We start from the raw sequence: 11,569 nt of genomic DNA, 5'->3' as shown, positions 1-11,569 counted from the left end.
GTGAATATTTTGTGTTAAAAACTCCAACATAAAACTGGAGCAGCAGGACTTGTCAGTCTTGACGTGGAACTTGACCTGAGACTTTCTAGTTTTTATTTGACTCAAGAATGGGGTGCAAATACTTACTTGTGACCTGCAAAACAATTATGTTATTCAAAAAATATTCATGAAATATTACATTTTGGACCAAATATATTCATAAATGATACAAACAAACAAAACACCAGTGTAGGATTTTTTCCACTTTGGAATGTCTTTAATGATAAAAGAAACTAAATAAAAAGTAAAAGACAATGGACATTCACAGACAAAAGTGCTCCAGCATCTGACCATAAAAACAATACCTGCGTCAAAGTCTTCGACGTGCTGTGTGGATCCAGTGACGTACTGTAGTTACATGACACAGACACAATAACAAGCATTTGATTAAGACATTCACATTTTCCTCACTGAATTCTTTTGAGTGATGAACATGGATTATACTACTAAGCGTGCCGGTGCCATGTACTGGGTTTCAAACGATGCAATGTTCAGTTTCTACAATCAGGCCTCTAATATGAAAATGTTGAGTTTAGATGAGTGAGCTGGGACGCGAAGTTCACCAGGGTACTCACTCAAACTTGTTCTTCTATAGTTGTGAGGAAACAACTTGTTTGAAACCCTGAATGATGTTTTGCCCGAGATCAAGAAAGAAAGTTTCTTTGTTTGGATTAAATTAAGTTTGAATGTTTGGAAGACTTACTTAATTTTTTTGCCTGAAATTGGACATGGTTATTCAGACAAAATGGTGTTTAAATGCCTTAAAATCCAAAATTTTAAGGCGTTAAAGATTTTGTTTGGCAACTTCCAATGTACAGAACTAATATCTTTGACCAACTTTGTGTTTCTACCTCAGTGAACGTCAGATGACGACGAGGCCTGTATCCGCATGGGGCTACAGGAGGCCACCGAGTCGCCATGCCCGTGTGACCATGATGATGAAGTCGGACATGAGATACAAGGTGATCTGACACAACGTTGTCCTCACAGCTATACAAAACCTGTCCATATGCACAAAAGCATTTACCATTCTCTGTAATGAGTCAGAATGTCCAAACAATGTATCTGCGCAAACAGTAACATTTCAATTATTTTACAAAGCTTAAAAAACAAGTCTATCTTTAAAGAAAAACAATTTATTTTATCTACATGGTAGTATGTAAAAAAAATTAAATTTTATAAGTTAGACTATTCTCAATATATTTGTACAGCTCTAAAAAAAGAAAAAGACTGTGGACAGTTATCATGTACAGTATATTTGTGTATATGTAGGTGTGGTCCAAACAGCAGGAACCTTTAATATTAGTGTCTATGTTTGGAGTTTTATTTGACCTTGTGTTTTTATAACATGTCCTAAGGGCACTATTGTTAAAGCTTTGCCCCTTAAACACAGAAATTAGTGGGTTCTGCTTTGTTTTAGAAGTTTTCCAAACTGAAAATCTTTGATCACTTATCATAATCAAACAGTCAATGGATCTCTAAACTATTTTCAAAAACACAACTGGGGCATGAATTTTTACCACTGGCCCAGGCTTATTGCACAATGTCAAGTATTTTATTGGCTGTTTGGCCCAGCCCTGTATTTATTTTAAGTCACAGTGGGATGAGAAACCCTGCACAGTAGCAGTGAGTGGGCGACAAACCCCTCACTTTTAGAGGGTGGAAACAAAGATCAGCAGAGAGACAGTGGGAAACATGGAAGCCTAGCTCTGTATAGAACATCGCCGATGATGCATCCCAGCACTTCCTAGAGATGTATGTAAATTCCTAAACCTATATCGTGTGTGTTTAGTGTTGTAGCTGACACACACACAGTGCACTCCTCTGGGATTTTTACTACTAAAACCAGTGATGGATAACTGTGCCGATAATCTACAGGTTAAAACCCTGTCACAAAACAACTTTTCCTGGACACTAAACTGCTGTTTAAAGTTGTAAAACCATACGGTCACTATGACCTTTTCAATGTGCACGACGTTGATACCTCGACCTGTACATGTAACTTGTAAATATCTCTCCTCTGTGCCATCAAATACCTCTGCACTGTACAACTGTAGCATAAATAGCCAACAATGTTTTACTGAGGGGGCGTAAAAGGAGCTCTGTGACATCTTAGAAATTAGCAGGTTGAGCAGTCACTTCTTAACTAAAGGCTTAACTGATTTGAAATCACCGACAGCACTAGATGGACAGTATCTGAGCACGAGACCATATTACTATTACAACAGCTCTGCCTGCATATGTAGCTGAATCAAATGTGTAAAGCTAATGTCAAATTTTCTTTTTGCAGCAAATAGCAGATATTTCACAAATATGCAGCTCTACTAAATACCTAATGTGATGTAACATCTGAAAAAAGACAAGGCAGTAATGTTATCACTGGCTCTCCCGTCTCTTTACAGTGAGCAGCACTGAGTTTGGGGGACACATGCAGCAATGCGGAGACGCTTCGTGTGGATGTGGGACCTAGGAAGTACTTCATGACCCCAGGCCTCAACATGAACAAGTGCAACTCTCTGCCAATGATCCCCACCTCTGTCTCAGGAAGAACAGCATCTATGGATTACAGCAAGTTGTGAAAGAGGGCAAGTGTGGAATGTATACTTCAGTCTGCCCATATACATTCTGCCATTACACAGCTTAAAAAAAAAAAGAACAAGATACAAAAATGCCCATGTGTACCAGGTGTACATGTAGACATCGTTTTTTTAGTACACAAAGCAGTGGACTGGGGAAAAGGGGGGATTAAGTACAACTAACTGATGATTAGCTTAGCGACTTCCGTGAGACACGTTGTCACAACGGGGTTGCCGGGCGACCAGTAAAGTAGTTTTAACAAATATTAAGATGTTAACAAAAACAAATTTCAAAAACAAACCCATTTGCTTGAAGTTGAGTCCCAAAGTGGAGTGGTGCACAGGAGAGGTTGCAAATGGAAGCAGCACAGGCAGAGCAGGTCACTTGGGTACGAGGCCACGGGACTGTGGGTACAGAGGAGATCCTGGACTGGAGATGCCGTACGGAGAGGTAGGCGTGCTGGATTTCTTGCCAGTTCTTGGTCGACTGTGGGATAAAAAGCCATAAAAGAGAGTGTTACTAGGAGCAGAGGGTGCAAACGTACGTCTGATCAATGTTAGTAAATGCAAACAATGGATAAAATGAAGAAATAAACTGATTGTGAAATCTGATGCCGATGTTTTTTCTTTTTGTTATTCATTCTCTGTTTGGTGCCATGGAAACATTACTAAAGTATTTTTAAAGTCTCCGCTCTTATCATATCATCCTTGAATGCACACAAATTAATTTAGACAAATGTATGAAACAAAAACAACCTCGAAGTCAATCTTTTACTTGACATTTAAGCTAACGTTAATTAGGGATGCACAATAACTTTTTTCAAGTTGATACAGATAACAGATAACATACCTGAAGATATGAAAGACTAATGAGCAAAAGTATATTGAAGATGACACGACATCAATACCAGAATCAAAACCAAAAACAGTTTTGACTCTTAATTGAAAAACTATTAGCAAGCCTTTAAGTATAAGTAATAATAAGTAATAATAAATAAGTAATAATAATAAATAAATAAATAGATAACAAGTGAAAAAGTGAATTATACAAGTTCAAAAAATAAATAATGCACTGAAGCTACATTGAAAATATTTATCGTTAAGTACATTCAGGCTCGAGGAAAATTCTGACCAGTTGATTTTTAGGTTGTTTTTTTTTTTTTAATTAGTTTTTCTGTGTTAATTTCATTTTGTTGTTTTGAAATTAGCTATTGCCCACAGTAACCTGTGTCCTCCTAGCAGATTAGACCTCGAGTCAAAAGCACTTGACAATTTCCTGTTGGCCAATGGCAGTTAACTAGGCAAACACTGGCCAATACTGCTGTTCATCTGATTAATGTATTACAATTACCATATCTACATAACATTTCTAGAACTTAGTGATAGCACCGACATTTCTTTGGATTTAACACCCGAAAAGAGCTGTAGATGGTTACGACTTACCCAGACTTTGGTTTCCTCAGGCTGGCACTAGATGGCGTAGTTGGTCCCAAAGTGCTGCGAAAGCCAGAGGCATCTACTTGTATCTCATCCTCATCCCTGAGCGCGTCCTCCAGAGCTGCTGCCACCTTTGGGGCGATCACTGGCTCCTGGTACTCTTTAGTGGTCCGTGTGGGCAGGTCCATGTCCAGGATCAGAATATTTTCAGCCTGATGGGACAAAAAAACACAGATTCAAATAAAGGTGGATTAAAAGAAAAATATGATGCATCTAAGAGTCTTGTTTTCTTTCCCAGTGCTCTAACTAAATACATTTGTCAGATCACCTTATATCTCATGTCCGACTTCATCATCATGGCCACACGGGCATGGTGACACAGAGGCCTCCTGTAGCCCACTGCAGATACAGGCCTCGTCATCATCTGATGTTCACTGAGGCAGAAACACAAAGTTGGTCAATGCTATGTCTCTTTACAGCTTACAGCTCTTTGCATTTAACACTATAGTGGAAGAAGAGTTGCAGCTAAAGAAACACATTACCCTTTGTCTAATTACCTGAACGTGTAGCATTGGTGAAGGGCTTTCAAGTAAAAAAATGTACATTTTCCTTGTGGTGTATACATTTAAATTTTATTTAAAAAGTCCCCCCAAAATCATGCAAGGAATTCACACACTATAATATCTTGAACTTACTCCTCCAGACGAGTGATGGGCTTCATTTTCCAGTGCTCGTCCTCCTCATCTATGTAAGCTCTGTTGACTATTTTGTTCTTTTCTTCCAGAGGAATGAAGTTCTCAATGATCAGATGTCTTGAAAAAAATAAAACAAAAATAAGCCATTAACCATATTGTGCATAAGTACAAATTAGGGCTGTAATCAACAAGAGAAATTCTTGGTTGGCTGTAGCCACAAAATTTCAAATTTGTTTTATGCACCACAATATTTAGTTGTTGTTTGTGAAATGCAATGTAGACTGAACTGTAACAAGAAAACAGAGAAAATCTAAATACCTTGTAGTGTAATAAACAGCTAGACCTGTAGAATGTTACTCTAAACATTACTTCATGAGGTCAATCACCTAAAATCTGAAATTTGATGTTTCTTTTTGCCTAATAAATGTTGAGATACTTTACTACTACTTTAGGTCAGGGAAAGCCAGGCTGAAAAGAGCCAGGCTGTGGAACATTTATACCAGGATTTTTTTTTTGTATCTACGTTAGCATGATAACTGATAAGCCCTCAAGTTAACCTTCGCCTAATTTTGGAAAAAAAAAATCATACATGGCTGGACAGTCAACAGAAGGCTCCAAAACTGACACTACAGAGAAAGCTGTATTATTCAAATGTATAGCACAATATACATCATATATGTAATAATTAAACTATACATTATACAACTTTGTGTTTGCTTATTCTTATCACCTGTCTTGCATAAAACTGATCCGTGTTGCAAGGATAGTCTTAGACAGCGAAATAGTTCCAGTACATACCAGCAGAGGGTACTATAAGCTTAGTTTGACAGTATATAGCTCATCAGTAAAATTACACAAAACAATTAAGTGCTGTGGTTGTGTGTCCTATGTGTCCTAAATATATGGATACAATACCACAGCTGCTGAAAAACTAGACTGTTCAGGTTGTTCAACCTGAAAAGCCAACCTCTCTCATTACAGATAGAACACTGATGGTGCGGACGACATACTTGAGTTTAAGTTCCCTGGTGAGCTCATTCTGGGTCTGCTCCAGCTCCTGGCGCTCTTTGATATGTGCCTCGTGGATGTCTTGGTTTTCTGCCTTCACTGCCTGCAGCTTAGCAAATAGCTGAAGGGCAGAGGAAATAAAGATGAGTTGAGGTTTGTTTGATGAAAAGGACTCTATTGCTCATAAAGGTACTAGAAAATGAAATGGTCTTTTATAGCCTTTTTTTAGTGAAATCATGAATTCTGATTCTAAACCAGTGACTAACATAGGAACTTTGACCACTAGCGCCTCCAAAAGGGCTGCAAAAACCTTTAGGTTTTTCACCTATGGGCCTGGGATTAGATAGGTCATCGACTCAAGAGACTAGAGATGTTATCTGTGGGAAGCTCAGTTACAATGCAGCTTTTAACCACACCACACAAGGTGGTAATGCCTCTTAACCAGCTCCAATACACAAAGTAGAAGACTGTCTTCTCTACGCTAGCAATAGCAAAAAGTAAAAGTATGTTTTAAAAATGAAAAAAGGGACCACGTGAGGCATCAGGACACTGAGCAGGCCCCTCCCGGAAGACTACATTTTTGCTTAGGTACAATCACGACTTCATCAAATATAATATTTAACAGGCCTCGAGTCACTTTGTACTACCAAAAGTGGGCTGCAGGGTGTGGTCTGTACCTTCTTTAGTTTCTTTGTTTTGATGTCAACTTCCTGCTGCAGGGAGCTGTAAGTCTCCTTTAGCTCCAGGGTCTCCTCATCCCGACAGTCCATCTGCTGCTGCATCTCTCGTTCTCTGCGTTTCTGCAAAACAACACGAAAGCTCAGGTTGTACCTTCAACTAAAAACTGAAACTGTTGTTTTATCTCCTACTCTCAACTACTACAGTATTACACTTTTGACAGTAACCAATAAATACTGTGTAAAGATGTTCGGGTTTGCGGCTCAGCAGCATGAACAAGTCAGTGTTAGCATTGTGGGGTTTTTTTTTGTGGGTCTAATTTTATTTGGTTGTAAAACATCCAGGATGTGACCTACCTCTTACCTAATGTGATCTGGTCTAGCATCTGGTCCATCACTAACTCTCCTCTTTTCTAGATTTTTAGTTGTGACCTTCAGTATAATATGGTGGAATGACTCGGGCTGCACGATTATTGCCAAAATGATAATCACGATAATTGTAATCAATATCGAAATCACAATTATTAACTGCAATTTCAGGCAGCCAGGAGCAGCTTCCTGCAAGGAACGCTCACCCTTGTGGTTGGCTAACTATGATCACATCATGATAATGATCAACTTCTGTCAAATATACCTGTTCAGCGATTTCCTGCCTCTTCAGCTCCAGCATTTTTTGCTGCTCGTTGGTGTGATCCACAATGTTCTTACCACCAACTAGAAGCTTACTCTCCATGGCCTGAAGAAAAAAGAAACAAAAGATGCTACAACTTAAAACACATGGAACTCAAGTAATACATCATGGCTTTAAAAGCTGACAAATCATTAACTGAATCAGGTCAAAAGAAGAGTTGAAGTGTAGATGAAGAAAAACTAGATTTAGAAAATTCTGTTTACCTTAACTTTGGCTGAGAGCATCTCTCCTGCTTTCCTTTCCTTCTCCAAATCAGCCATTTTTTTCTCCTTCTCTTTAAGCAGCCGAACTTTCTCATCAGCCACCAGACTGTGATCATCCATGATGGCCTTTCTCTCACTCTCCAGCTTCTCCTGCTGTTCCTTCCAGTAATCCCCTTTGTCGTCTACATCTTCCTCATCGTCCTCCGTCTCTCCATCATCCAGATCCTCACTATCACTTCCTTCCCCAGCTCTCCTCCTCTGCCTTCTCTTTTTCTTTTTTCCTGAGCGTTTCTGCAATTGTGCTTTGAGTCGGGCGATCTCCTCCTGAAACTCCCTCAGCAAAGCATCTTTAGGGTCCTCGTTGATGCGAGGTTTATTCTTGATGTTCTTGGCCCTGTTGGAGTAGCGCAAGGTTGTTAAGGTCTCCTCAAAATTGTAGGACGCCGGGCCAATATTGGCAACCATGACAGTTCGGGCGTTGCCTCCCAGTGAGTCCTGCAGCAGACGGGTAAGTTTGGAATCTCGGTATGGGACGTGGGTGCTCCTGCCGTCCACCAGAGCCGATATGACATTCCCCAGGGCGGAAAGAGACAGGTTGATCTTAGTGGCTTCTTTTAGCCTCTCCCCTTGAGCTCCTGTCTTTGTCTGTCTTTCACTACCTGCTAGATCTACCAGGTTCAGTTTACCTACTCTGATATGATTTTCTCCATCCACTCCCAACTCACTGCATTCAACTGTTATGACGAATATGGCGTGAGATCTTGAGCTGTGCTCGTTCATGTTAGTGGCTCCCACAGAACGGTTCTGGTTGCCAACATTCATGACATGCTCAATTTCCCACACACTCTTTGTGACAAATGAAGAAAGATCTTTAACGTACACTCCAGTGTCAGGCCTCTCTCTTAACTCAAGACGACGGGACTGGTCCTTGGACAACAAGTCTCTGATTTCCTCCTGGTAAATTTCCAGGTATGAAGCCCTCACCAAGTACTGCTGATTCTGGGACCGTGAAATATGTGTAAAAATGTGCTCAAATGAGTTCGGGATCACACCCCTTCTCTCTGGATCCTTCCTCACACCCTCCATAGTGTATGTCTTCCCTGTACCTGTCTGCCCATAGGCAAAAATGGTCCCATTGAAACCTTGAAGAACCGAGTCCACCAGGGGCCTAAAGGTTTCATCATAAAGGTCTATTTGTTTAGAGTTCCAGTCATAGACTGAGTCAAAAGTGAAGACTTTGGGGAGTCCATTGGCTGAAGCCTCCCGAGGGTTCTTGACAATGATTTGTCCCAGTTTTACATCCACAGTGACCACCTTCTCAAACTTGGCTGCCTTTTCTTTATCGTTCATGGGGCGACAGCGAACCACAACCTTCACCGACTCCGAACTCTTGCTTTTGGACATGGTGAAAAGTTGGTGCAACACAGCTTTGCACTTCGAATCAGGTGTGGATCCAAAGGCTATTTTAAGAACAGGTTGCCTGTAGAAACGGCCACATTAGAATCTGTGAAGGAGGACAGACATTAAATGATTAGTACATAAGTCAGGATAAACTTGATACATACTGATACAACGCTGGACATGGGCTTTACTCCAAGATTTGAAAAGCTTAATTTTTAACTGCAAAAGGTCAAAAATGTCCTAAAAGCTTATGATCTATATTGCACACTACAGTTTTAAAGGGATCTCTTGGTATTTCTTACGGTTTTCAAAGGTTTAATAAAGAATATCTGCAAGTTGGAAACAACCAATAGAAGATACACTTCTGTAGTAAACTGATTCATTTCATTTTGTACTTTGTAATTGTACAGTACTGTAAATGAGTAAAGATTATTAGGTATAATTGCCAATGAAAATTTAAAGTAATGCGTTTTCACCCGTCGTGAACTGTACACAAACATTTTTCTACTACAGGTCAAATACTTCAATGGGTAAACGTTTCAACGGCCGCCATCCGAGCTAATGTGGTTTAAAATATTTTAGTCAAGTCTAAATGAATAACGCCCACTTTCATTGAGACTAATTGTCCTAGACTAGATCACTACATTTAGACTAACGATTTAAGCTCCGACTAGGATCTATTATATTTGCTTTGAAATCGACCTTTCAATGTTTTTACCGACATAAACGGGCCGAGGAATCATTTTAGGCTGTAGTTCTTTGACGTCAAATAACGGGACAAGTAGTCACCGATACCTCACCAAAATGCCAACCCGCAATGAGAGCATAGGACCGGCCTAGCAACCGCAAACAGACCGGTAACCTCGGCTACGAGGGTGGTAGCAATACCTGGCTAACGCTAGCAGCCTCTTAATCACGGGTTAAACGCAATGATACGCAAAAGTAAAACAAAAGTGGAGAAAACATGTTGTAATTGTGAAAATAACAAAACACAAACACTCACCGAATATTTTAAGAGGTCTTATGACATCTCAAATGAAGCGAACCACAGCTAATCCATGACCACTGTTCAGTCAGCCATTAACGGCTGCTCACTCTCTTCAAAGGTCCGAGGTCTTCAGGGTTGCCAGGTTATAGTGTTAAACAGCAAAACTGCGATTTTCACATAAAATATACTTCTTCCTGAAACCCAGAGCGTTAATGTTAGCGCAAAATAAACTTAGTGAACGTATGTACAACCAAGCTATCTTTATCCCTGCGCGCGGCACTGGTATAAAACTAATTCCGGATATTAGAGATAATCTGGCAAGCAAGCGTCGAAAAACCCGTCCAGCACGGACGTGTATCAGTGTCAGCTGATCTAACTGTACTCATAAGATGTTAGTGTTTTACGCCTTGTGGATGTTAGAATAACACATTAGACATAGTTTGCACGATTAGCCCTGAGACAAGTCCCTTTTATTTCAATAAATCCATACAGTGCAAAATAACTATTCGTTCATGTGCAGTGACTAAGACCACTGTTTATCAACAATCACATGTAGATGTAACACTTTAAATCACTTTTTGGTGCTGGTATATTAGAAAATTGAAAGATTGTGCCCTTTACCATGTCCACAATTTACATTTACAGAAGGATCAGCTAGTGTACTGTCTTTGGAACAAAGGAAGATGGCATTCAATAACCTCTTCCATACCCACAACAGCCAACACAAATATGATCAATTTGGTCCACTCAATTTTTGTAGAAGTGTGTGAATAACTTCTCTTGTGATTGTGAAGTAAACATTACCTTAAAGGGCTTTGGGAGCTAAAAATTCACATGGTGATAACAACAATTTCTCAGAAAATGGATTCTGCTGACAGGTTGTATTAACCAGGTATCAACATGTGGATTTCTCCTCCTTTACACTAAAGGGCACCCAGGGCAAACTCTGAAATGTCAACTTAACAAAAAATTCTAAACAATCATTTTTAATACTACTCCCTGTTACACCCTCTGTTATAAACCCTTATAAAGTGTATTTCTTGTTCTAGAACTGAACCTACCTGTTTCTTAATTTTTATCTGGCTTCACCCATTGGAAATAATGCCATGAAATGAACAATCGTCAGTGTTTCAAGTGCTGTCCTGCCTCCTCATTACGGCCGTTTAGTAATGTCAGTGTCCTCAAGGCAACGTTTTGTTCAGAGTTCAGTTCTAGGATTTGGCTTCCTAGGTTTGTCCATGCCAAAAAAGGAGGACGAAAGGCCATGCACGTCTCGTTCCCTCTTCACAAATGCAGAAAAGGAGGAGACACAATTGCCGACAAAGTGGTCGGCTCTGCCTAAAATGTAAAGATCCATCTGAGCAGAGTCTTGCTTGAGAGTCACAACATTTACCTGTAGTACAAAGGAGCCACAATAAAGTTCACAACCAGACAAAGATACAGACCTTTTTTATGGAACAAGATTTTCTGTGGGGCAGCATAATCACTTTAGTTATACTGTAAATGCTGCTGTTGTGACAAGACCTGTTTCACAACTGAGAAGCCGGTTACCAAAATTACCTGTCAGTTTCAGTTACATACGAGCTAAAACATGTCACAAAACTTCTGCAACACTTGAAACATGTCTTTCACACTCACCTTCCCCTTGAAGAGTTTTTCAATATCTTTACTGTGGGACTCAGAGTCAGTGGCAATGAAGACAGAGTTGGCTGAGGTTTTCTTTACCCACAACTTAACAGCCCTGAGGATCTCCTTCAGGTCTGGCAAGCACATGGGCATGGTGAGAGGTAGTGCTGTTTGTCGATTGTAGCCCACACACTGGGGTGAGGCCATGAAGTGAGGCCCTGTGTCGCC

At 40.0% G+C, this 11,569-nt stretch overlaps 2 protein-coding genes and 1 long non-coding RNA gene across 3 annotated transcripts in view; 1 reads left to right on the top strand and 2 right to left on the bottom strand.

Annotated features, from left to right (window-relative positions):
• The first annotated feature begins 871 nt into the window (after positions 1 to 871).
• LOC112487587 (uncharacterized) lies at positions 872 to 3,227 on the top strand. Its single transcript, XR_003050830.1, has 2 exons — positions 872 to 1,001; positions 2,442 to 3,227. It is a non-coding gene; the product is annotated as an uncharacterized LOC112487587 (long non-coding RNA).
• kif3b (kinesin family member 3B) lies at positions 1,936 to 10,016 on the bottom strand. The gene is made up of 9 exons (XM_008318413.3): positions 9,731 to 10,016; positions 7,327 to 8,830; positions 7,067 to 7,168; positions 6,433 to 6,555; positions 5,758 to 5,876; positions 4,748 to 4,864; positions 4,381 to 4,486; positions 4,059 to 4,264; positions 1,936 to 3,102 (listed from the first exon to the last, which is right to left on the bottom strand). The coding sequence occupies exons 2-9, from the start codon at positions 8,728 to 8,730 to the stop codon at positions 2,997 to 2,999; spliced, it is 2,283 nt and encodes a 760-aa protein (XP_008316635.1). The 5' UTR covers positions 8,731 to 8,830; positions 9,731 to 10,016; the 3' UTR covers positions 1,936 to 2,996.
• A 144-nt stretch (positions 10,017 to 10,160) lies between these two features.
• pofut1 (protein O-fucosyltransferase 1) overlaps positions 10,161 to 11,569 on the bottom strand; it is a 4,120-nt gene continuing 2,711 nt past the window's right edge. Inside the window, exons 6-7 of the mRNA XM_008318412.3 lie at positions 11,354 to 11,569; positions 10,161 to 11,108 (exon numbers count right to left, since the gene is read on the bottom strand). The exon at positions 11,354 to 11,569 is cut by the window's right edge and continues 9 nt beyond it. Of these exons, the coding sequence (XP_008316634.1) occupies positions 10,914 to 11,108; positions 11,354 to 11,569 (411 nt within the window). The 3' untranslated portion in view covers positions 10,161 to 10,913. The remainder of the gene's footprint in view (positions 11,109 to 11,353) is intronic.

Source organism: Cynoglossus semilaevis, chromosome 10 (genome assembly GCF_000523025.1).
Source record: "Cynoglossus semilaevis isolate Cse_v1.0 chromosome 10, Cse_v1.0, whole genome shotgun sequence".
Classification (NCBI taxonomy): Eukaryota; Metazoa; Chordata; class Actinopteri; order Pleuronectiformes; family Cynoglossidae; genus Cynoglossus; species Cynoglossus semilaevis.
This window is presented reverse-complemented; position numbering and strand designations above follow the sequence as displayed.

Bases quoted from the DNA above. Each gene is read 5' to 3' on its own strand.
- kif3b (XM_008318413.3), bottom strand. From the start codon at position 8,730: ATGTCCAAAAGCAAGAGTTCGGAGTCGGTGAAGGTTGTGGTTCGCTGT. The intron at 7,169-7,326 runs GTAAACAGAATT...TTTTTTCTTCAG, and splicing joins TGCTCTCAGCCAAAGTTAAG to GCCATGGAGAGTAAGCTTCT. The intron at 5,877-6,432 runs GTACAGACCACA...TCTGCCCTTCAG, and splicing joins AAACAAAGAAACTAAAGAAG to CTATTTGCTAAGCTGCAGGC.